The 26,698-nt window shown below is 31.8% G+C and overlaps 1 protein-coding gene across 1 annotated transcript in view; it reads right to left on the bottom strand.

Moving 5' to 3' along the window:
• The window catches only part of CalpC (calpain C), a 31,485-nt gene that overhangs the window by 563 nt on the left and 4,224 nt on the right, over nucleotides 1-26,698 (bottom strand). Inside the window, exons 2-14 of the mRNA XM_011051433.2 lie at nucleotides 17,609-17,752; nucleotides 14,663-14,732; nucleotides 11,076-11,358; nucleotides 2,910-3,096; nucleotides 2,766-2,840; nucleotides 2,499-2,668; nucleotides 2,092-2,264; nucleotides 1,780-1,874; nucleotides 1,468-1,700; nucleotides 825-994; nucleotides 654-712; nucleotides 207-354; nucleotides 10-126 (exon numbers count right to left, since the gene is read on the bottom strand). Coding sequence (XP_011049735.1) covers nucleotides 10-126; nucleotides 207-354; nucleotides 654-712; nucleotides 825-994; nucleotides 1,468-1,700; nucleotides 1,780-1,874; nucleotides 2,092-2,264; nucleotides 2,499-2,668; nucleotides 2,766-2,840; nucleotides 2,910-3,096; nucleotides 11,076-11,358; nucleotides 14,663-14,732; nucleotides 17,609-17,752 — 1,924 coding nt within the window. The remainder of the gene's footprint in view (nucleotides 1-9; nucleotides 127-206; nucleotides 355-653; nucleotides 713-824; nucleotides 995-1,467; nucleotides 1,701-1,779; nucleotides 1,875-2,091; nucleotides 2,265-2,498; nucleotides 2,669-2,765; nucleotides 2,841-2,909; nucleotides 3,097-11,075; nucleotides 11,359-14,662; nucleotides 14,733-17,608; nucleotides 17,753-26,698) is intronic.

The raw sequence follows: 26,698 nt of genomic DNA, 5'->3' as shown, positions 1-26,698 counted from the left end.
TAAACGTACCAAATGCGTCACTCAAGTGTAAGATTGCCGAAACAAAATCGCCAAATCGAAGAGTACCATCTTTCCTCATGTATCGAAGGATCAAAATAGATAATACATCCGTATTTAATTGAAAACCTGAGATAGAAGCTTTTATTACATGACAATGAAATAAAATATTTATTTTAAGCATTGTATTACATTTTCTTTTTACGTACCAACTTCCAGTAGAGCATCTCGCAATCTTTCCGCCTTGAGTATACCCGTTTTTTCCTTTGTGTGATTCTTAAAAGCAGCTTGCCAGTATTTTAAACTGCACATAAGATCTTTGAAATCATTAAACTTTAACCGACCACTCCCAGAACTCTATTTAGAGATGCAAGAAATGTATATAAGGAAACTAATTGTTTATCATATAAATTATATCACATAAATGATATCTCATAAATTATCAGAGAGAATATACAGACGATTTTATTTAAAATTCTAATGAAATAATTGATGTATATAATCAATTAAATAAATTAAACACGAGGCTAAAGTCCTAAATTTGCAAACAATTATCAAATAAAAGCTGTGGTCTGAGGTTAGACCGCACAGTTATAGCGATTGAAAAAAATCATTATATTTAAAAAAAAAACAAAGTTTTTATTGTAAAAGGATACATCCATAGTGAGCACTACTTGTCGACAGACCTCCATGCAGGCACAACTTTTAATATAATCTAGAAATAAAAAAAATACATTTATCTAAATTAACATTACATAATATTTTAATGCATTTTACTTTTAGCAAAATGTTCTATGTATTTTACGACGGAGAGAAAAGTGTCGTACCATTCGGTAAACAGGCTTCTAAAAGCTCCTGCAGTTCGAAAGCGTTTACGGTTCTGTGCTCGTCGGCGAGCTGCAGAAATACAGCCTCGTATTGAGAGAAGCCTTTTCCTTCGAGGGGAGGCGCCTTAACAATTGCCGATTTCATTAACGACGGCGGAGTGTCTAACAATCTGAAACATTAATGATACAATGTGTAGAAAATGAAATTTTACCTCTCACTCTTTTATTCCAAGATACAAAACATATTAATGTGCAATAAATCAAAAATGTAAATAACATTTTACGTATTTAAAATTTTAAACAAAGCAATTTTAATAATAAAATAATATATTACTAATAAATTACATATACGCGCAAAAAGGAGACTAATATCAATGATAAACAAAGGCAATAAATCATTTAACTGAAAAAAAAATATTCAATGTATTGCGTTTCCATAACAAAAGAGTATATGCTCAGGAAAGGCAATTACTTGATGCATTGAAATATGGCTAAGAAAGAATTTTAAAACTGTAGTTGAAGGCGGGCGTATACATATCCTCACGTAAGTTAATATATGCTGCACATTAAATGCACCGAGACGACCATTCGATCCTTTGTACTGCCTCGTGCAAGCGTGACATCAGTAAATGCATATACTTACTTGAGTTTTAGAGGCTTACTGCTGTAGACCCGTAATGTGAAACTCGTTTCTTGAGTCGGCTCGAAGGTCGTAGGTACCAACAGGTAACCGCCCTGCTCGAGCTGACACCTGTGGCTCACCTGCCGACTATTCGTATACTGAGAATTAACTAAAGACTTGTTCTTCTTGAAAAACTGTTTGTTTATCGATTCGGTGCTGTTCTTCGGCAGTGTATATGCTGTGAATCCAATCACCTGAAGACAGCGAAAGTTTGATAAGCCAATTTAACAAAAGACACGTTGAATGTTAAGATATTTTGGAAACACTTCTTACTTTCGGCTCCATAATTGAATGCTGATTTAATGAAACAATGACTTCTTCCATCTCACTTAAAATCAGATGTAACTGTGGATTTATGTGAAAGGTTTCTATACGAGAAAGAAAACATTCGTTAGATTATTTATATAACTTGAATAAGTAATATAAAATATGCACTAATTTTTAAATCAACTATTTACACAATCGCTTTAATATAATTGTAATCTCAATGACAATGTTAAGATATATATATATATATATATATATATATATGTATGTATATATGTATATATATAAAATGATTTATGAGTGATAGACTAATCAAACCTTGATTATTTCGACATCCTCCTGCGGTAACGCCTCTCCTCCAGCTGCCTTGATATAATTTCATTTGCCAAGTATGTTTACTGTGTAACGACGGTTCATCTCTCGAAGTTTCAGCATCCAGATGCACAACTTCCAGGTGAGTAAACGTCTTAACGAAATCTGAGTATGATATCCTGCTCGTAACAATACATAGTTGAAACATTTCGTAACTTCACCGAAGTTTGGAAAGCTATCTTACAATTAACTGCGGGATCTACTCAACAACATTTGATTCCAAATTGTCCCAATTTATATTTAGTAATAAATTACACAATTTTTTTTCATCTTAACTAATTTAATATATTTTTCTGACGTTATTTTTATTTGTGTTACATTATAAATTATACTTTACTATTTTGTGAACTTACCAAAATTCTCCTTCGGCCATATTTCTCACAGCTAACCGTTCCCTTTCCATTGCTGGTACTTCCTCCCATTCAAGCCCACCTCTCGCCCATGCACCAACATATTCCCCGCCAGGCCCAAGAGGATTCCTTAATTTTACTAATTGCACTGCTTCCCCTCCAAAAGTTTCCACCTGCAACACGAAAATCGATATCGTTCTTTCAAATATCTTTTATTACTTCCACTGTTATTATAAATTACATAAAAATGCTGGTGACTGATATACTAACCCTTTCAATTGCATACAATCTGTAATTGATTCCCATTTGTATCCCATTAGCGAGTTTTTCTGTGCTGGCACGTATCTAAGATAGAAAATACGCATGTGAACAAAATGTTTGAAAGAATCAAATGCTCTTTTAAATATTCTGTACCTGTTGTTGTTGATTATTATTTACTGTACAAGTAATAAGAGACGTCATGTCCAAAAGTTTTGACAACGCTCGTCCACAAGCTGTGGGATCCTGACGAATTGCGATGCTTTCAGTAATGCCACCCGTGAGATCAGACAAGCCATCCAATAATGTACCATATTTAAGTGCCTCGTAAGAACCGTGAAGTCTGAAAACAAAACGGCATTTAAATTATTTTATATTTATATAGACATATATACTATATCTCTCTTACTTGTTAGAGCAGTCACAATATTATCTTTCTAATAATCAGTAAAAATATGGATAATGTTATTTATTCCAAAAAGCATCAAACACTTTAAATAAATTTGTGTAAATAATTCAGTATATATATTTCAGTAAATATATTTTAACAAGCTTTATATATGTAAAAATCTTATAATAAATAACATAACAAGATATTTAATGACAATAATTGGATTAAAATTTCGCTAGGGTTAATCCATGCTTAATATTCTCCATCTTTTCACTCATGCTAATTTTATTAGACCTCCTGAGATGTGGGAGTAATAAATGATTGAACAAATAAATACGTAGAAAAAATAATTCTCGATCTTGAAGTAATAAATTACGTGCATTAATCATAAGAAAATTGCCATCACTCATTAGCCATGAGTTTATCGTGACAGCAAACATCGATCAGTGATTTCTCATACTATTACATTGATACCTTGATAGACACAGAGAAAACATGGTATGGACTTTCTTATCGCTAAGTACTTGGCCGGATGAGGGAAAGCGGATGAGAGTCGTATTTTTTCCCCTTACGACCTCTTAGCTGACACTACATTACACTATACGTCATTACAAACAACACAAGAATTACTTTCATCAAATCAATTTGCGAAGAATCAATGTCTAACATCGCAATCGCAGACATGACCAGAAATATTATATAGGATTGTTAATTGAATGTTATTTCCTCTTAAGTATAATGAAATTCTCAATATTTTCATGTCACTATTATAAGCAATTTCATTCAAATAAATCTAATTTGATTAATCTGGTGTCTCATGTAACAATACCTTATGATTAATAGTATCCATGTTCGAGAAATGTAATGCATATATAAATATTATTATTAATGCATATATTCAAATATTATTTAGTATCAAATTAATATTTAAAAAATTCTTATTTAACATTTTTTTAGCAATAATTCCCCATATTTATATTTTATTGTTACATATTTATATTCTATTTATATTTATTAGCTGTATAGATTTCATGATTTTATACGGGTAATTATAAATCTAGTCCAATATTTACATATCAAAAGGTATATTTCTTTTAGTAAATAGCCAAGAAAGCTTGTAGACTTTATCTCTAAAAATAAATATCGATATGTAGATATAATGAAACCAAAGCGTAAATACTTTCAGGCTAATCTTGCACATGGAATCCAACCAAAGAGAGAACATAATTTCATTAACATTCCATGATCATTGATATTGCAACAATTTCTGATAACGCTTTCAATATTGAATCCAACGGAAATGTAATTGGTGTTTTGTGCGGAACCATTCCTGACCTATGCGACGCATGAGTAAAAGGAAAGGATGATGGTAGAGAGAAGTAGAAGAAGAAGGTCACGAAGATGCTCGACGAACTTGAGAGTAAGATCAAGGGAGTATACGTGTATGTGTAAACGATATTATCTTCCTTGCATATGCCGTTCCTGCGAGAATTAACATTCCGAGGAGATAACGGAGCTCGCACAGTTCGCTTCGTTTCAAACGCCTTTTCTTTGTTATCGCGCGTGCGGTTTGCGCGTGTTCGAGTCAATCTAGAAACCGTAACCATTCACACGCACGATTGCGGGTGTTACCTGGGTATTTTCTCAAGGAAAACATACGTAATATCCAGAGAGAAAGATTCCGAACGTACAAATAGATCGTTGTTGCAGTCAACTTGCGTTTCTTTCTGTTTCCCTCCCTCCTCACCTTTTTTCGCAAGGCCATAAAGAGCAATATGCGAAGTTTGTTATCCACGTGATTAATTAACACCACTAATAATTCAGAGGAAACGATTATTGCGTGGTTAATTGAAGTAACAGAGAACAAAATCGTTAATCTTTCATAGGAATGATTAATTGAAAGAAATAAATTGGAAGATGAAGCATAATAAAAATAATCATTATGTAATCTTCCTATAAATATTATGAATTTTTATTTACAAATATTATGAATAAATAAAGTTTTATGAAATACATTCAACAAATAATAAAATAAAATAATAATGAACTTCAATTTTGATAGACGTCAATAACATGGAGCAGCACATAAGAGTTCAAGTAACGAGGTCACCGCACTTTCGACCGAAGGTGCAACCGCTGTGGCTGTATGTAATTCTATCTTTGTCACTTTGTGACTCAACGGTTAACAGCACGCTTGCCTGTTGATGCACTTCCGTTTCGCGTTTGTCTAACGGAGCGATGCAGTCGCACGCATATATGCAACGTCATTGTCACGTTGCCTCGCTCTATTACCAATCATCTATGTCATCATTGTCAATCGCTTTCCGCTATTACTACGTACTCGTTATTACATCCTACTCATAGTAGCATCCTTGAGATCATTGCATGACTAAATGTGATGTATAATCACAAAATTACTCTCCTTTCGTTCGTAGTGGAGAGTCTAGAGGATAATCTCCTAGGCTCAATTTATTCTGTTTGTTCAACAATTTAGTATTTATATTTTTTACTTTTACTCATTTCTTTTTAACGCATTATATGATCATTTTCATAAATGGATAATTTTATACAAAAGTTATATTCTTCAAAGCGACATTATAAAAATTTAGAAAATCGTATACGTTTACCATCACGTATTAGTAAATAATATAAAACAGGTTAAAAGCAGTGTTTCATAATAATCGTATTACCATTTGAATGTGAAAAATAATATTACAAAACAACGAAATATTAAAAAATGTTAAAAATGTAACAGCAAAATATTAATATGTATATACGCATAAATGAGAAACAGGAATTAGAAATTCAAGGCTTTAGTTATTAAAAATAATAGCAAAAAATATATTCACCGACCGATCATATAAACACTGTTATTTCCGGCCTGTGCTGAATCATTAATAAATTCTTACACGCTTTGCGACATGGACAAGACTTTTTACTTGCGTTTCGTTTTTTCAATCGACAACTTTTCATACACGCGCACGTCACGCGATTTGATCTGTCAGATCTCGCTACATTTTTTTCTTACGTAAACGATTGGCATATCTTTCTCGCGCGTATAGAAAGCGGCGATCGAAAAGTAATTCGATCGCTTAGCGAATCTAGCGTGCATGATGACTCGCATGATCTTACGAACATGCGAACAGCGAGATCTTAGTGATATCGAAGAGCCGAACGGGGCAAGATCGACTTGCTGTCCGCATCAGCGAGCATCCACCTTCGAGGGATTATCGGCATGCTTTCGCGGCCGTTTTTGCGCTGGCGGATACGAACGTGGACTGTGGTCACCAGTGCACTGACCTCCGATCCATTGCTGGCAAGCAGCGATACCGACTACTTGCCGAGTGAAAGTATCGGGGCCCTGTGTACCCTCACCAAGCACACTCTCGCGTCAAGCGTGTGCGTGCACGCGAATCACGCACGTTCAACGTACGATCGGGCAGACGAAATATCTCGGAACTGCCTGATTTCTTTTCGATTCGAAACTTTTCGTCTTCGTTGCGAAGTTAAAATGGAGAAAACACGTGTTGAGAACTGTCATGGAGATCCGCTGTTACATGTATCGCGTTTGCAAGCATATTAGTATTGAAATAAATTACTTCTTACATAAAAACATTTCTTAGTAATATACCTTCACGAGAAAGTAATTCTATATAAGAAAGATAAACTCAGAATTTGCGTAAGAAGTTCATTCTCAACGGAATTTAATAACTGTTCATTTTTACGCAAGGAATGTATAAATTTTGTGTATTAAATCGAACTTCAATTCTTACTTTAATCGCTGAATAAGTAGAGCATTCCGCTTAATTGTGAAGCTACAATGAAATTACACAATTTTATTTTATGTATAATTTATAAAGTAAATACTTTTTTATTTCGAAATTTTAATTTCGTATATCGTACGTAATTACTTTCCATTCCACGGGCAACATCGCGCAATTTGTGATATTTTCCAATACGACTTTCTATAAAACGAATGAAATATACGAACAACGATAGGGGTCTGTTTAGCTGAGCGAGATCCGAGGGGAACCTAGCGATGTTTTCTAATGGAAATCGACGGAGAAGCATGTTGCGCATATATTCTTGCACATATTGGCACGCGAAAGAGCGCATGGGCTTTCTAACCGATTCTCGATTTCTGCCGCTACTAGTTTAATAAAGCTGGCCAATCGTTCCGGATCGGCCAGATTTACAGGGTCGCGGTGAAAGAGGAAAGGTCGACGAACGAGTCTGTTTCTCTCTTTGTTTCTCTCTTTCTTTCTCTCTCATTCATTCTTTACGATTCTCCGACCGATACCGGCATGGATGTGTGCCGTCGTTGAGATATTTACCAGCTCACGTATACAACGTGACACTATTGCAGGATTAATTCATCGTCGACATTTCATCGCCACGATTCCATCTATAGAATATATGGCACTGATGCGAAAGTGTGTCGATGATATGTCTAAAGTTGGACAATCCATTGATACTATGATATTAATCCATATTTGTTTTGCGCTTACAATTTGCTATGCATGCAGCATAATCACACTTGATATGACACTGATACATAGCGATCTTGCAACGTTTGCACAGCAATAATTTCGCAAAAACCAACATAGTTTGCAAATATACATATCAAAATGTAGGTATATGCTTCAATCAATTAATATAATCTTCTCTAATGGTTTAACACATATCATTATGAGACACAAAATAGGGACTACATTATGATTAAATTATTCAACTAATCGCTTGCACGATGCATCGCGCGATTATTTTATATATAATAGTAATAACTGAAATTACGTTGTAGAATTTTTCACCGTGAAAACCACCAGACATATGCGTGATATGGTATTTCCTGACACGGAATCATAAACATCATCGCGCTAAACTTATTACGCGTGCATAACTTGCAACATACAAGTATTACACCACTTGTGCAGGGTCACTTATAATGTTTTCATCATCGCGCAATCATTATTGTAATCGTAATTATGATCGACATTTGCAGTAAGAAATTATTTTTTCGTGAGTAAAGTCGTGTTAGCAGTTTCAAATTGCTTTTTAAATCGAAGCTGCGGCATCAATTAACAGCACTGCATATTTCAACGTTGACGAGCGGAAGCTGCTGAGAATCTGAAACGTGCGATCAATTATTAACGATCCATGACCTCGATGTGATGTTTCATAACTGACGCAATATAATGCGTACATATAAAAGTGAAATACGTATATCAATCGTGTAATTTATATTATATGTAATTCCAAAATTATACTTGACTCGTGAACATACTACTCGTAATAATGTGTCATCAAGAATTTATGAAATTCTTATTTTCATTTTGTAAAATTGAAAAAAGACAGTTATTAATCATAAATGTAAATATTAATCATAATATTTAACTTTTAAATTCCATATAAATTTAATATAAAATAATAATAATACAGTGTATTTTTTTGTTCGCATAAATATAACTTCAAATAAAAATGTTTATACAATTGCAACATATATTACTACGCACACACCTCTTGAAAAGATAACGCAATTTTTCTCGCTTGAAACCCGTCATCATCCTGTTCTGCTTTCACCACAAGAGCCAAGGCGCAGCCACGCTCTCTCATTACGCACGTGTATGCAGTATTGTGACGTAAAAGTGGTGCGTTTGATGATGAAATTATAGCAAAATACATTCACGGTTGTTAGCTGAAAACATATCACTATTTGTCAGCACGGTGTTTTCTTAGACACCGAGATTTATGCGAATTAATATTATTTAGGCAAATGATGCATCCTTAGCACAAGAAAAACTAAGTCTTTCTTTTATTTTAAGCATCCATGTACGTGAATCTCCTCAAGCATAACGAATGTACACATATTCATGAAACTCATCATTATTTAAATAGATATAGTTAAACAGTGTGAAAACCTTGCTATTACTGAATGAACCTCATTTAGAACTTCTTAACAACTTCTTTAACTTATTAATATTTAGCAGCGATATGTATAAGCTTCTAGTATAATTTAAATCTATTAAATATAAAATTTGAGATATTTCTTTTTAAATATAGATTTCCTATTCTCTATACAAAATGCCACTTTGATTTAATATTGTTTCCTGTAATTTTAAATAAATATTATAATCAATATTTTGTATTATTACAAAATTACAATCAAAATTTAATGAAACATTAAATAAAAAATTTATTGAGAAAGAAAATAATACTTGAATAATTATATACGTACATAAATGATAAGAATGTTATTTCTGAAAGATAAATTATATAATACTCTGAGGATAGTTCATTCCCACTGTGGAGATGAGAAAACTATCACTCTTTATTTCAAAGTAATTGTTTCTCTATTGTCTAAAGATAATAGGTAAATAAAGACATATACTGGAGAAATACACGCGAAACGAAATTTCTCGCAAGGATCGTTAAATAATTGTTTCTCGATCGTCGTTTATTTTCTCAGATCTCTTTTGTCTGGTGAGGGACTAGATCGTTTTTCTTTTTGATAGCATCACCTTGCAGTTTCGAGAGCAACGCCCAGGCGAGGGTTTACACTCACGATGGGGCAAGAAATCGAGAAGAAGAAGAAAAGAGAAAGAAAAGAAAAGAAAGAGAGATGTGCAAGATGAGGATAACGAGGGAAAGGAAATGGTAGAGAGGATGGTACGTACGGTCATCAGACGAAGATTAAGAAGAGGAGCAAGGACCTCCGACAGAACCGGTCATCGTCGTCCATCCGTCCACGTAAACTCATCTTCTATCTCGTGGCGAGAGATCGCGCGCCTTGATTACTCGCGCCATGGATCCCAACGGATCACGGAGATGATGTTGTGGGATGAAATTTCTATCCGTCACCCCACAAACGGTTCAATATCATCGTCTCTCTTCGCTCCGCTTGTCAAAATACACGACAAGCCAAATCACAATACATTTATATAATATACATTTATATAATATACATTAATTACATTGTATATTAATTATATATTTGATACATGCAAAATTCCGTTTCTCTGTAATTATATAAAATCTTTTCGAACGAAATTATGCAAACTCATGCAATGACAAGTTTCAATCTTTGATTCAATTCATTTGATTTTATTCCGAACTATATTCTTTTTGAAGATTATTTTGTAATTTTATTTAATTCTACATGATTAATAATAATAATTTTACAGAAATTACGGAATTGTGATATAAAGTTATCTTGTTAGTTTGAAAAAAGATTGCTTATTACCAGTTAATTTCCTTATGATCCCATTTAATGTGATTAGTCAAATTTAGAATAAATCTTAGAGCCCGATCGAGGCACTCGCAATCACGCACACAACATCCACAGCGATCCATGGCGATCGAGGTTCATCGATCGAACGCACCGAGGTTGATCTTCGCGCGTTCACCTTGAACAGCCACCTGGTGAACGCCTACGCCGCCCACGGCAATTCGCCGTTTGTTTCAAACTGGCTCGAAAACTACCTCCGTAGTAAGAAACATAATGTCTCGTCTTTCTACTTCTATGGTCTTATGCGAAGCTCAAAGATTACGAATGTGAAAGTGCTTGTTAAATTAGATAGATAAAAAGTTCCTCATGTATTAATAAAATTTATATCCTCTTGTCATCAATATTTTTTATCATTTAAAAATCTCACTTATTCCACAAATATATTGTAATTCATTATTTATATTTTGTCGCTATAGTTTATTTTAAAAATTCGCTAATAATAATAAAATAGTTTCATCAAGAAGATTGAAGTCAAAACCACATAATCGCTTAACTCACCAATAAATAACTTTCTCAATTACTTGTATTATCTGGGTCAACAAAATATTATGTTTATTGTAGATGAGATTTTTCTAGTTTATCTACCTGCGGATTCATTTGCCCGTGAAGATTTAACATAAAAAAAAAATTACCGAAGAAAACTTACTTGGCGTACGCTTTCTCCAGCAGCGCCGGCCAGAACTGATCACTATGGCGACTTTGCACGAAAGCTAGTCTTCCGTGAACTGCTGGTAATCTGTCGTCGACCAGAACTTCCACCCACGCACCACACCACCACAATCGAAACCTAAACACCCCGGCGTATTCTGCGGTCGGTGAGCCTGGTGGTTCTCCACCGCTGCCGAAACCCTGATCGGCTGGTACCACCCTGTAGAATAGACCCTTGCTAAGGTGCAGTACTCCCAGACATGACACCAGCCATTTATCACCTGTCAATAAAACAACAATATTTTACAAAATGTCCTGTGTTTGTAAAATTTAAATGTTCCATAAAGCAAGAACTAAAAAATTTTTAAAACATTTTATTTTAAACTATTCTTAGTATAAAATTCCAAACATAACTTCTCAGTAGACTTTTTGTAGCTTTTTTTATTATATTGTCTCTGTTCAATAATTTTAATTATAAGAAACATTTTGCCTAAAAATAATTGACGTAAAAATCTGTAAATTAAATACGTGTAATTAAAAAAGATTGAGAAAGTTAAAAAAATTGTCGATATAATGTAATTATTTCTGTTATATCTGTTTTTATTATAGTTGTACTTCAAAATTATTGTGTTCTAAATTGTATCTAAATGGATTGCGATAAATTAAAGAATGGAATTTTAATCTATCGTTCAACATTCTTTAAAACATTGACAAATTGAGTAAGTAATAGAAATTAATTTTTTTTTTAAATCATTAAAGATGCTGAAAAATGGAACGATTTAGTAATGTTCGTCGAACGTGTCTTAATGTCGTGAGAAAATTGTCTATTTAGGATCCAAGAACGACACTGCACTTTATCTTACTGCATTCACTCACTTTACTTTCGTTTTCGAAGGTCTAATCGCTGATCGAGCGTTCGGTTTTACCAGGTTTTTGTCATTTGACGGAAGGAAAATGGGAACAAATTACTTACGGATTTACATTGTCCACTTTCGATAATGATCCTTGTGTTACATTTGGATTAGCTGTAGAGAACCATTAAAGATCCTAAAATCGTCTGTATTACCGACTAAATCATATTAATTTTTGTATAATAAATACTTTTTTCTCTTTCACAGATTCGAAAATCCTTTTCCAGGATTAAAATATATGCATTAATACGTGAGGTGGAGTTTATGTCGAGAACGATCAAAAAAAAATTTCGAAATTAATATATTTTTTATCATTTCTTAGTGTAATATGGCGTCTGCAGCAGTCAAGTCGTGGCAACATTTGCTTGATACGAAAGTTTCGCAATCTGTACTTACGAAATAATAATCCACAGAAACGTTCGCATTGGAGTCCTATATTATCAGAGAAGTGCAAATGGATTTCGTTTACAGTATGTGAATAATAATAATTTAATTTAAAGTTTTAAATAATAATCCAAGATAATCTATTATATCAGTTATATCTGTTATATCAGTTTCTCTTATTTCCATTCATTGTCATTTTAATCTTAACTATTTAATTCAGTTTCTTATCATTTAATTTACAGATATAAGATATGACATAATAGATTTTTTTCTCAATATTAAGCAAAATAATTTTATTTTGATATATATAACTTTTTATAATATTTTATTCTCCGTATGCTACGTTTAAGTTGAGATATGTTGAAATACCTGTCTACTTCGATTAAGATTTATTATAATCAATCGAAAGACAGATGTATCGACACATCAAACCGCAAAAGTTAATCGCCAAATTTTGCCATACTGCTATATGTAGGTCGGTATAAATTATTACATGTCGTCATCTTGCTTAACTGTGCGTGCTGTTGCATACACGTTAACGGGACACGCGCTTTGCAGTGAACGCAGTTATATCTTCAGGAATGCGCCCGCATGGCTTACTCGAGGGCGCTCGACTTCCGGCGGTTCAGTGCAACACTCGTGAATTATATCTGAGCCGCGGAAGAGATTACGTCGCAGAACGTTCCATGGTGCATTAGCTCGCGTCCGAGGTAAAGTCGTATTCCGTTTTAATTTCCTGAATAGGTTGTAGTCATGAGCATTCGCAGGCAGAACGAAATCCGACAAAAGCAAGATTATTGTTGCAGTGTATTATAATAAGCAACAGGAATTGTGCATCTCACTGTATGATGAAATTTAAAATTAAGCTGGTAAAAAATTGAAGTTTTCAATAAAAATAATGACATATAATATTTATATAATAAAATAAATAAAATGAATAAGTTGCATAATAAATTATATTTTATACATATTTTTATATTTGTAATTTAATGTAATTTAAAATAGAAAGCGTAAATCATAATTATAATTATTGCACTTAATAACATTTGATCTAACTTACATCTTCATTATTTAAAAAGAAAATAAAAAATAAAGTTTTCTTTTCAAGAATGTGAAATTTAATTATAATAGTCTTGGCGTATAATAAAAAAGTGATTATGATTACTATCTGTCAATCTGTACTAGTAGTAAACTGAAAACTAGTTCAGTTTCCTTTGATTGAATTGATTTCCCTTTCTCGACAAAAATCGAAAATTTCAAGTGCAATGTTTTATCTGTTTAACCGATAAACAAGTTTATTTAACATAATTATTTACATTTTATTTGGTGATATATTTTCGTGCGTTCATATATATATATATATATATATATATATATATATATATATTATACAGCAAGAAAACAAATGTAATGTTTGATATAATATACGTAACATTTAACAAGTATTACCATCTTTATGATTTAGTAATTAACAGAATAAATTCTCGGGTGAGTTGCACATTCAAGTACTCGGCACAGATTCATAACTTTCTAATTTATTTAATATATTGTATATCGTATTCTAAATATATATATATATATATATATATATATATATATATATATATATTGCCAATGTTTTTACATCATTACAATTGAAATTCAGCTCTTGCTTTTCTAGTTACAAAAACTACACTTATAACATCTAAGAATAACTAAATAGAGTGTTTAAGTTTTTTTTTGCAACATATATTGCAGCAACATATATTACGTGTACAGAAAAAAACAACTTTCAAATTATTGCGTATATAGTTAAGAAACAAAATATCTCTGGCATTTAATAAACAATACATTTTTAAAAACTATCCATTTCTTGAATAACTTTTTTCTTGATCAATTAACATATTATAAAACAGTCCCTTATATAAACAATTATAAGGTAATTCTCTCAAATTGTAAGTAATACTGGCAACTGCGAAGGTTTAATATTCGATTACAAACTTACAGTGAACTCGCATAACCTTTCGTCGCAAAAGAAAAGAAATTAAATAGGAGCCAAGGTTTTCAAACACGTGTAAGAACACAATTACACAACATATCATTATGTCTATCGAGGGAATTCCGTAGTGGATAAGGAGGAAAGGCAAGAGCGGAACGACCAGTTTTATCATATACGGATGTGCCTTTCTTACATCTATTTATGCACGTTTTACTTCGGTAATGATTTTAAATCTATTCCTCTGTATCCTACTCTTCTTTCAAATTCTCGTACTAGTTCAATTATCTCTTATAAATAACATCTGACACTTACCCATCTTACCAGGAATAACATCGAACTGAGCCGGTGCATCGCTGACGAAAATAGGACGATTGCACAATTCCTGTAGGAAAAGAAATTATCTTTATTCTTTTTCTACCTAATTGATGTTAATAATTATTAAAATTTTAAGTGATTAATAAATATAAATTATTTAAATAATGTAAAAAAGAAATTAGAGATATACATCAGCAAAAGTAAAATGTTAAAATAATAAACATAATAACAAAAGTTGAGAATGCATATAAGCACGTGTGCACGCACTTATATAAAATATTATTATAATTAAAAAATATAAATTAGAACGCTCGATATAATCTAATGTTATAATTACATAAAATTATACTATTGTATTACATTATGCATTATATTGCATTACGTATGTTACATGTACTAGGTACTTATTGAGACGCAACACATTACTTGTCATTGCATGAAAATTCCGTTGTACATTTTCATTTTCTCAATATAATAGAGTAACGCAATGTGAAATAGGTTCTATTAAATACATATTAAATGAATTACGAAGAATAGTGATTCTCGTTGCATATTTTTCTATTGATTCATGTTCATGATTCACGAGTTGTGCTATTAATTCAAGATGAACATTTCCGGTAAAATTCCTTCAAACTACACGAGTTACTTTAGTTACAATTCATTATATTTTAATTATGATTAATTATCATTAACTTACTCTAAATATCACTGTTTATTATTCCATTATCGCAATTCTTTTTATTACTTCCATTATCGCAATTGTTTTATCGTGCGTTAGTTTTCGTTAAAAAAAATCGTATTCATTAAAAAGAATGTTTATATAAGGCAACTTCATTTATTTAATAATAATTCAGACAATTATATTTTAAAAGTAATAATGAAATATTCATAAAATTATGAAATTAAAAAGTACTGAATCATAATACTATTATCTATTAATATTGTTACTAACAATAATAATAAATAAGTACTTAAAAATATTGTAGCGATAAGCATTAAAATTTAGCATACTATGTCCAGCATGTATGTAACGTACAAATACAGTGCAAGCTAAATCTATTAAAATCGAAGTAAAAAAAAATCTCATCTGCCAAGCGCTTAGACATTAATCCTTAATATCATAGTTTTATCAATTTTTTATTTATAAACTTGTAGCCATTAATAAGACATTGCAGGATTATCCACGCAATAATTTACCAATGTAATTTACGTCTAGTAAAAAGTTTTTATAAAGCATTTACATTCTATTAGCATTGCTAAAATATATATCACAATTATATAGCCCAAAGAAATAATTATCCATTAAATTATCCATTAAAATGATCACTTACACGGTACGATTATGTTACCTTGTGCCAAATGGAGAAGTGCTAGGTACTAACGATGAGAAGCACTGTATAGCAATAATCGGGTCATATTAAATAACTGTTCTCCAACTGTTGCATTCCGCGTGCTGGCGTAATACCATCCTCTTTTGGTTCATATTTCCGGCCGGTGACATGATCGTGACGAGAATTACAATTCGCGAGGACGATCTTTCAATAACTGTGTTAAAAGTAAGACGCACACCACGCACGTATTCTTCACGCAATTGTTGACCTTGTCGTAGAAATGTGTGGCTGTCAGTGACTTTTATTGTGATCATTATACCCGACGCGACGATGCACGCAATATCTTGTTCGATAAGTAGAAAAGACCCTGGCTACGCGTCGATGACTTCACCTGCCGCCCGCTCATTTCCCGTCTCATCGTGCAGATTGCGTAACTAACACCGAGGATCATTGATCTCGCTAACTGATCGTTGCTGTAATATTCTAGAATTACTTCTAGATCGTTTTGATTGAATTTCGAAAAACCTCGTTGTACTTAAGAAAAATGAAATTCGAGAAATTCAAAATAAATTCCAAACTTTGAATTTATTCTAACAATTAACACAGATCAAGCCAAAGGATCTAAATATTTTTATTAATTTTCATAAACTTTTATTAATTTTTATTAATTTATTATTAACAAACTTATATACAATATAAAGATACACTGAAAAAAAAATTGATTGTGCTGCAATAATTTAGATAGTATGACGTAGCATTTTTATATAGTTGCAGCAACCAATTAACCTATCCGCAATGTCAGTATATGATTTCGATAGGCTAAGGCAACTATAAATTTGTTGCTACAACCAAAAACTGGTTGCTACAGCCATATAAAAATGCCATGCCATATTTTATTATCTAAATTATTGCGCAGCAACCAATTTCTTTTTTCAATATATTAGAAAATAATTAGAAAAAGGCTAATCAAGAGAAGTTATATATAAGAAGAGTTATATATTTCAGATATCTTAAATATATTTATAAAAACAAAATATAATTATTTTTACAAAAAACGTGCAGTAATATGTTGTAAGATAATTGTAAAAATATCAAGAGCTTGTCTGAATGATTCCGTTAGTTTTGCTCTAACTAAAAGACATGCTGTTCCATGATTATAAACACGCAGGCGACGTGTCAAGGTTGCGAACTGTTTTCGTTACGGTTCCTAAGTTCCATGTTGCACATCTTTCCGTTCTTTAGGAACTGGAGCGAACCAAAGAAGCTAATTTAACTCCAAGTTGCTCCCGAAAGAACAATTTCGTTACTAACAGAAAATCAACTATCAGAAGATTAAATGTTTTAATGTTCATGTCCTGATTGCAAAAAAATATTATGTCATTTTTTTACATATTTTTAATTGATGAAAAGAAACTTTGAATACATACAGACATCAAAGTTAATTAATATTTAAATTTTAATTTTTGTAAAGTAGATAGTGAGATATTAATAAAATTAAATTGTATGCAGTAAATAATAATATAATTATATATACGTATGTAAATAATTAAAGGGTACAGTTAAAAGAGCAATAAAAACTATGTTAATAAAAAGAAAAAAAATAGAATCTTGCCTTTGGCCTTTTCCATTGAAATTGGAATGGCGGTGTCTGGTGATAAAAAACTGATGCTTGGGTTGCTGGAAATTCTGGATCCTCCCAGAGCTCACCTCGTTTCAAGCACGAACGCTTGATTCGTTCGTACTCGCTCATTACGTCCTGAAAAACAACATGAATAGACAATTTTAATACAATTAGAAGTTAACAGCACTATTATAATTTAAGTGACTGAATATTTTTTATATTATTGGAATTAAAATCATCTTGTAATTAATGATGTATAAAAAATATGATTTAATGTTTAGATCTTATATAAAAATATTATAATAAATTAACCTTAATAATAAATTTATATTACAATAATTAAAGTATAAAGTAATATAAGATAATAATAAATTTTGTTTTGATTAATATATTTAATAATAAATTAAGGTATATTATAATAATGATAATAATATATATATATATACCTTAATTTATTATTAATTATATTAATCAAAACAAAAGTCACATGTACATACTACATATATGATATTATATGATAGCTATTCCCTAATTTCAACTGAAACTGTTTGGAATTTTTGTAAAATTAATTTTAGCTATTTATAAGTACGTACAAAAACATGATATACTCTTGACAGAAAACTTTCTACTTAAGTTAAATTAAAAGATTACGCAATCTAATTAATATTAATGGCTCATTACTAATAGAGGGTGAGAATTTAACAGTACCTTTAACCGCATCGTATCCTCATTCTTCTTTTCATCTCATCTCGTAATTAAGGCACATCTTACACATAAAGTATAGGGTAAAAGAAGCTCAAAAACTTCTCTGAAACACCGCAGTACGGTTTTTACGGCGATTAATAATACGCATTAGCAAACGTCGACGTATAAATTGCGCAAATGTATGATTAACTTCCTACATTCTCACGGAAAATAATACAATACATTTATTCAAAATAAAACTCGCTAGAAATAAAAAAAAGTGTAAATCTGTGGATATCATAAATACACAATATCTTTATTCCGAAATATTTAAAAAATTATATCCTGTATCCCTATGATCTCAAAAAACATCAAGCACATAGAATATTAATCAGAGAATATTAATCATAGCGTTCTTAAGAAATTTTTCGCCTCAGGTATCTGGTTTGACACTTTTCGGGAAATATTTAAAATTCTTTTACATATCCTTTCCCACGCCATGAGTGTATCTCGTTGACCTCCATAGATCCCTCGATAGCGATCTCAATGATCTGCAAAATTTTGCCTCTTATAAAGTAGACGCGTTATTACTCCTAAAAATCTCATAATAACACCCTTGTCAACCAAGCAAGAACAACAAATCATCACTTTCACAGATATCCATTCGCGCATTTGCTAATCGATGGCGCGTTTGTGACCTCGATGTGCTCGTCGATAAAGGTTTCAGCTCATCGAACATTGTATTCAGGTCGACACTCTCTCTCTTCGTTGAGTTTTTACCACTGTGATTCATCGCTGAATAATTCCTTTTCTTTTTCTTTACACGGTATTTGGCAAGAAATAGAAGTCATTGACACTTCTACACGAGTGAATGCTTTCAAAATGAATTACGGCGATTAGCCTCGCCTGCCATGTCCATAACACATGACTTTATGCACACTTTTTCCAGACGATGTAACCGGCAGCTCGTATCGATGGTTTACACCAAGCTTGGCGATGATGCTTGCTTATCTAATCAACTTTAATGATACGGCGTTAACACAAATGCGAAATTAAGAAATATCCTGTCAGCGCAGCGATGCCAGAATATTCGCGCTGAATATTTGCCTGCAAAACACGTGCGCTATACATCGTAACCTGAGAATTCATTAATATTAATGCTCTCGTGATTATTAACACGTTCGATATTAACACATTCTATCAATATCTCGTGCTTAATGTGATAAATCAACATAGGAACAAGGAAGTTCCTATTATTTCTTATAAGAAAAGAAACGTTTTATTTATGCATACGTAGAGTATTTGTTCTTTTACTTTTAAGTTACTGTGATATGACATCAGTTATATTTTAAAATAAAATTGCATAAAAATATGTTAATATAATGTCTGTAAAATTTTTTTTTTATTAATGTTTTCGTAACGTTTATTTTTCAAGAGTAATGAGATAAAAAAAGATATTTATAATTACTAAATTATTGATAAGAACTTAATATTACTGATGGTAATGAGTATCTTTAAAACACTATCGAGAGTTTATTATTAAGAAAATTAATTTATTTAAAAAAATAATTTGTGATATTATGTACTCCAGCTTCAGTTTAAGATTATTTCATGACCGACAAATGATCAGCGCACAGTTTGCTTGAACTGGAAATTGTAAAATTCATACAACAATATTATAATAAGTGGCCTTCTTCATTTAATTGTATTTAAAATTTCTCTGCTAATTTTCACTTAAATATTAAATTAATCCTTTTGTTTCTATTCTTTTTGAAATTTTACTTTACAAAATTTATTGTTTGCAAATTCTTTACTCAATCGCCTCTTGAAAAAATCAAATGCACATTTATTAAAAGAATTTTGCTTTACAAAGCGTCGACACTAACATTGTATTAACACATTGTATATTCGAAATATCAATCCATTCAAAACAGACATCCACGCTCATTCTATCCTCGCCTCTTCTTGTTGCGAGATAAATGTCACCATCAGACAGTGATTGGTCATTGAATCGTTTCTGTGACGGGGGAGATGTCCTCCACGCCTCAGTGACTCGTAACACCGTCATTATATGTATTTTGCAACGGCCGTTGATAACATATTTTCACCGCGTAGGCGATAATGCGAGAGAAGGTGTGTGCGCGCGGTCGTGAAAGCGTCACGATTGCGAAATACTCAATTACACTCATCGAGGCGCCGTGTTCCGGTTTCGAGCATTGTTCCGAGGTCAGCTAATTCCACCGCGCGACATGATGCACCAATTAAAATCGTAATAAAACGGCAGCGGATAATTAACACAGGCCAGAGGTCCTACTGTCATGCTCATTCTGCACGAAGTCACCGCATTTCTTTCCGTATTTTTTTCTCGGTGTTCCCTCTCCCTCTTATGATACTACGAGTAATTCTGTTTTGTCACATGGAACTGCCTTGGCACATACTAGGTTGAGGCGTGCCATTTTGCATTGTCGTCGCATGACAAAGAACTATACTGAGCTATCTCTTTCGTAACAGATCGATTACCAGACGGTTTAATGTTTTTCGCTGCACCTGCGCTACGATAAACTATTTACGGAAGTTAACAGGAGTGCCTTGCGCTTAAATGTTTTCACAATATTTTACATTTACTTCTTGTAATTAAATTGAAGTCATTTCATTCAGCCGGAGCTATTAAACCGGTATATGATTAATATTAGAAAGCTATAACGAGTCTCTCGCGATAGTGTCAAGATCAGATCTATATTGCTAGAATAAAAAACACAGAAAAGTTAGCACAAAGTTAACATTTTTGCACAAATCTCGAATAAGGAAATGTTCAGTACAAGTGGTCTGTTTTACGCGTTCTTGTTTCGTAAATCTCAAAAATGGCCCTTAATCTACGTTTCCGAGCTCGGAGCTACTTTATCTGTCTAAGAGCAGCACGAAAGGTACGGTTATAATGACTGAAATTGCGGAAGGCCAAGAAGTACTGAGGAGTACTATCGTGGATCCGCAGTCCACGTCGGGTGAGGTAAGCCATAAAGGCTTTCGCGACGACCACCGACACACCGTGTAGTGGTCCGTGCGCCTCAAGGCCGCGAGAGAACCAAGCATGAAACTAGTTCGACCGGTACGAGAGTATATGGTAGCTATTATATACCTAACGTGTACAGTAGATCGTTCAAGTGTTCGCGGAAGGTGGTTGCTCGGGAATTCACCGCGGAAAACGCATCGGCTACGGATATGTCTTCTAGATACTATTCAAGAAATGTAATCTAGACATCAAAACCCATTCATTTTTATACTATGGCCATTAGTAATTCAATTCTTCGATTATCAAAATATTTTAAAACTTTTTACAGGTTCTATTAATTTTAAATATCTTATGGATCACTTTTATACATAAAAATTTCACACTGGATAGCGCTAATTATATTTATTTTAAGTATTAAAAGCACTGAACGGCAATACTAAAAAAAAAGTAAGCAACTTCTAATATTAAATTGAATTTCTGTAAGAGCAGTGAACATAATCTTTCAAACAACTTGTCTGGCCATACATATTATATACATTTTGCTAAATACTATTTTTAAAAGAGGGAGAGAAAGTTTCTTGCATATATTTGTATTTATATGCAAACACACATACATATTTATACAATAAAAATAATTTTCTGTAAAAATAAACAGATACGTATCTGCGCGAGGGATCGTTGATGACTAATCGTGTACTTTCTACTGGTCAGTGAATTTTTTACGCCAGGCTTGCATATGTGGCCTTGAGACTCAGGCGCATCCAAGCGGAGTGCTCGTAGGGCGAAAAGCATGCTCCTTCGTCGTGACTCTGCAAAGTGGCGAATGATCGTGCGGAAATACGAGAGCTTTTGCGTTCTTCCTGTCGCGATTCTTGACACGTCACTCTTTGTAAGAATGTTTTAGACGTACGAGTCTCTCGGACGGAAGAATTTTACGTCGGTCACGTGTTGCAAAGACGTACTATTACATTCACTTTATGCCACAAAATGAGCAAGGCCGACCGTTTGATCGACGTAGACGTTTGATCACCAACAGGTGACCAAGCTGATCGTGCAAAAATGAATTTTTTTACAAAATACAATTTATAAGAAAAGTGAATTCACAGAAATAAATTATAGCGTACCAAGAATATTATTTTATATAATAAGAGTTTCAAAATTCTTCCTTTTTAACTTATATTTTGTACAAATAAAAATTTTAGAAATATAAAATATATGTTAAACATTGTATTCTGTTAATATATTTAATATTAAGTATCTTTTAATTAATCTCTGTCCAATTTTTATATTATGAAAACAAAATTTAGAATTAGTTAATATTTGGCGTTAAATATTATAAGAAATTGTCAAAATATTCTTAAAAAAATATTTTTATTCAAAAAATAGAGTTACATCAAGAAAGAATCTTGCATTATAATTACCTTATTTTTAGCAATAAAAATATTTATTAGCTTTTATTAACGTTATTTCCAAGTTGTGGTGAATAAGCCGAGATGCATGTCTATGCAACGGTACTCAGCAAAGAGCACTCTCCGTAACCTCATGAACTGCGACCCTAATTTCCTCTACTCTATTATAACTCGCTCCATTTTTTCCCTTCACGATTATGCCGCCTCCGTAGATTCCGTTGTCTAGCTCATCAAAACATCAAAGTTCCTTTACTATTACGTAGTGCATTCATGAAGCAATTAATAATCTGCCGTTACACATTAGAGCAATATGACTTTTAATTTCTCATTAATTATAATGATATCTACAATTTTTTTTTAAGTATAAGAATAGTTTTTACCATTCTTGGTAAATATTTAAAAAAATAAATATAACATAAGATAAATACAATAATACAAGATAAATACAATAAATACAAATATTAAATAAATTAGATGGGATTAGATCTCAAACTTATATACGTTTATGTTTTAGGCTTTTTCATATATTATCTGTTTTAATTAAAACTTATTTTTAAAAATTATTTATATATATATATATATTCATATAAAAAGAAAAAGAGAAAGTTGAAATAAAAAATTAATAATTTCATACTTGAGTATGATAAATTATCTTGAGCTTCCAAGTATTTTTCGTTGAACTTTTATTATTCCTTGTGAGAAGGTATTTCAAGGTGCATTTATGACCGCGAATAAAACCAAGTACTCGTGATGGTTTCATACCACCAATACAAAGCAAAATGGGAAAATGACGGTAATTTCGATTACGCATAATTTGTTGGATCTTATCGGTTGTACTGTCTCTCGGCAAAAGCACTTTCTCTCCTCCAAATATTTCTTGCTCTTATAAGACTGTTCACTGCAATTCGAAACGGTGTTCCGCGCGACGCGGTGATATTTTTTAACGTCTCAATTTACCTGGAAGTCAAGCGTAATAGTGTCTCGCTTTAACGTCACCTCGGATAATCAATTCAATCGATTTTCCTTCTTATAAGAAATGATCTTACGAGTAGTTTTGCATAATCGACAAATTCACATATGCGATTTCCCTACCGGAAATCCGAGGCATGACACTTCCGCGGCGCCAGATTCAGCGTTTTCACTCGGTGCGAAACTAGAAACTTAGAAAGTTGCCATCTAACGTATTCAAATGCCTAGTAATATAGAAAATCGGCTGAATACGAGAACGTTTATTAATCTTTTTAAAGCGAAAAATTTTATAGACGAGAAACTTGTTATACAGAAATTAATCATTAAATTAGAAATTTACTGATAAGAAACAAGATTTAGGAAAGCTACTTTATGAAAATAACTAGTTATAGTTTTTTTTCTTAAAAAATATAGTTACCGTTATCAATTTATTGATTCTGAAAAATAAGACGATATAAACTACCAATTCTGAAAGAGATACAGTCGACAAGACATACAGTCAATATTTTGAAGAATAAATTTTATATATATATATATGTGTGTGTGTGTGTATGTGTATATATATATATATATATACACATACACACACACACATATATATATATATATATATATAAAGTACAATACATAAAGAATTATTAAAATTAGTTATTAATTCCCAAAAATGTAACTAACAACAATTTAAATTACAGTTAGATGAGAAGAAAAGAACAAAATTAAGTTATTGATAGTTACAATTATTGAAAAAAGTAATTCTAACTGTAACTTCCTTACAAGTAATGAATTCCTAAGTAATGAATTCTGATAAGCCCTTAGCAAAACATAATTTCTAAATAAAGTATAGCATTATAGTAAATAGACCGTTTCGGAGGAGAATATAAAAATATCTTTCTTGTATTAACATAATTTTTATTACCTTTCAATTTAAAGACTGCAATTATTATTTAAAATTGAGATAAAAAGTATCAAAATTTATAAAATTTGCAGAACTGCTAAATAATCCTTTTTATTTCCAATAATTTATATGCATTCACATATATCTAATTTTGAATTATATAATAATTTAAAAACTAAAAAAAAAGTAAATCTAAAGAAAAAGTAAATATACATATTAAACTGTTAGATTTTTATTATATTATAATTTATATTATATCATAATTGTGGCACATTATCTTGTTTTATAACTAACATCAATGTTTATATAACATTTTGTTTAACATCAGCATTTCTAAATTACCGAATTACATAGACATTAAAAGTGAGTTCACTTGTAAATTTTTCCAAGTAATGTACCGTGACAGTAAAGCAAATAATGCATAGAATGCCTTAAATCTTAGACTTTCATTCATATTTTCAGGTACTATTTCATTAATTAACGAAATAATTTAATTATAAGAGTGATATCGACATAGTCATAATTTTGTTAATTGTAAATAATTAAATAAAAAAGATTTTGCAAACTATATATACAGTTTTTTTGTTTTACATATTCCCTTTAGTGTACTACAGTGTTAATAATATACGTTCAAGCCTTCCTCCTCCCTGCTTGAAGTAGTTTATCCCGTAATTCTTTGCACGGGATTTTTTATTTGTGATCCCTTCGCACGATAATCAGACAATCCGTAAGCAACTGCTCGTGCTCCCACTCCCTTGACAAATGCCGGAAATTTGTGCAAGCGTCTTTATGTTATCACATGGTCGATCGAGGAACGCGACTCTTGATTTTCCACGCGCGTCTACTACCTTGTCACGGTCTGCAGATCTTTGTATATGCACTTCTATTCTGATGTACCAGTGACGAGGCTTTCCTCGACTTATCTCTCTTTGATAAGCTGCATGTATCATCACAGCCTTCGGTAAGTACAAGTATTTCTTAGGAAGTAATAAATAGAACGTCGTGTGCAAGTTATTATTCAATGTTACGCATATTTACTACGCAATAAACACTATTAATTTATAGTATTTATACAATCTGACTAATTTGTTAAATTTTAACATAATTTTGATACAAGAGATAAAAGAATATAAAAGATTCTTACAAAATTAGAACTCGTTATAATTTCAAATAAATATTCTAAATAAAGTTATTTTAATACAACTCAGTTTCATTTAATTATGTGAAACTGAATTTTATTTAATATGAAAATAAAATTTTAATAAATTATAAAATTAAAATTTTATTTTCATATTAAATAAAATTAGATTCAAATATTAAAAGATTTTACAATTTTGTTATTATTTATTTTGTTATTATTTATTTTGATTGAAATTTATTTGCCTGAAAGAATATTTAGAATATCTTTCTTGATAAAATTCGTTGATACTAATAAAATCTTATGAAATATAAATTAACAGTGCTTTTGCATCAGCCTCGTGATTTCATTTAAACCATTTGACATTTCCGCAAACATATATCGATCTTACAGCTTAACTAGTTACATTCAGGTTTCCTTTTTCAGCACGCTTCCAACTTCCATTTGAAATGGTTGGATGAATCAAATGCGAACGATGTAGTTATTTATGAGAAACAAATTACGTTGGTAATGCAAATCGTGGTACTCGTAAGAAGTCATAAATCGTTGTTTATTTTTTAAACGCGTGCTGCTTAATTCTATTTCGCTAGCACTCTCGAATTCACGTTCCCCGGCATCACACAATATCCTTTAGCTGACACTAATTTCATCCCAAACGGATACTGATTTATGGGGACTCGCCCAACGAGTTGAGTTTTCTTGGCAAGGGATCACTTATTGTTAGTCGTTTTTCTGATGTTCTTGGCGGGGTTGCCGCTCCCTTCATGATCGTGCTCGAACACCACGGTTCCTGAATCGTAGAGCTTCGCTGGAGTCTACAATTGACTCCTTCGACCCTGAACGATCCTCATGTTCCGAGAAACACTTTCCTCGAACAGCCTGAGATTGATGACTAATAATTTCCGCAAATTAAAGGATTTATCGATATATCTAAATTGATTCATCGTGTTTCAATTATAAATTTAAGATTCTATCA

Source organism: Acromyrmex echinatior, chromosome 5 (assembly GCF_024713525.1).
Source record: "Acromyrmex echinatior isolate Ae372 chromosome 5, ASM2471352v2, whole genome shotgun sequence".
NCBI lineage: Eukaryota > Metazoa > Arthropoda > Insecta > Hymenoptera > Formicidae > Acromyrmex > Acromyrmex echinatior.
This window is presented reverse-complemented; position numbering and strand designations above follow the sequence as displayed.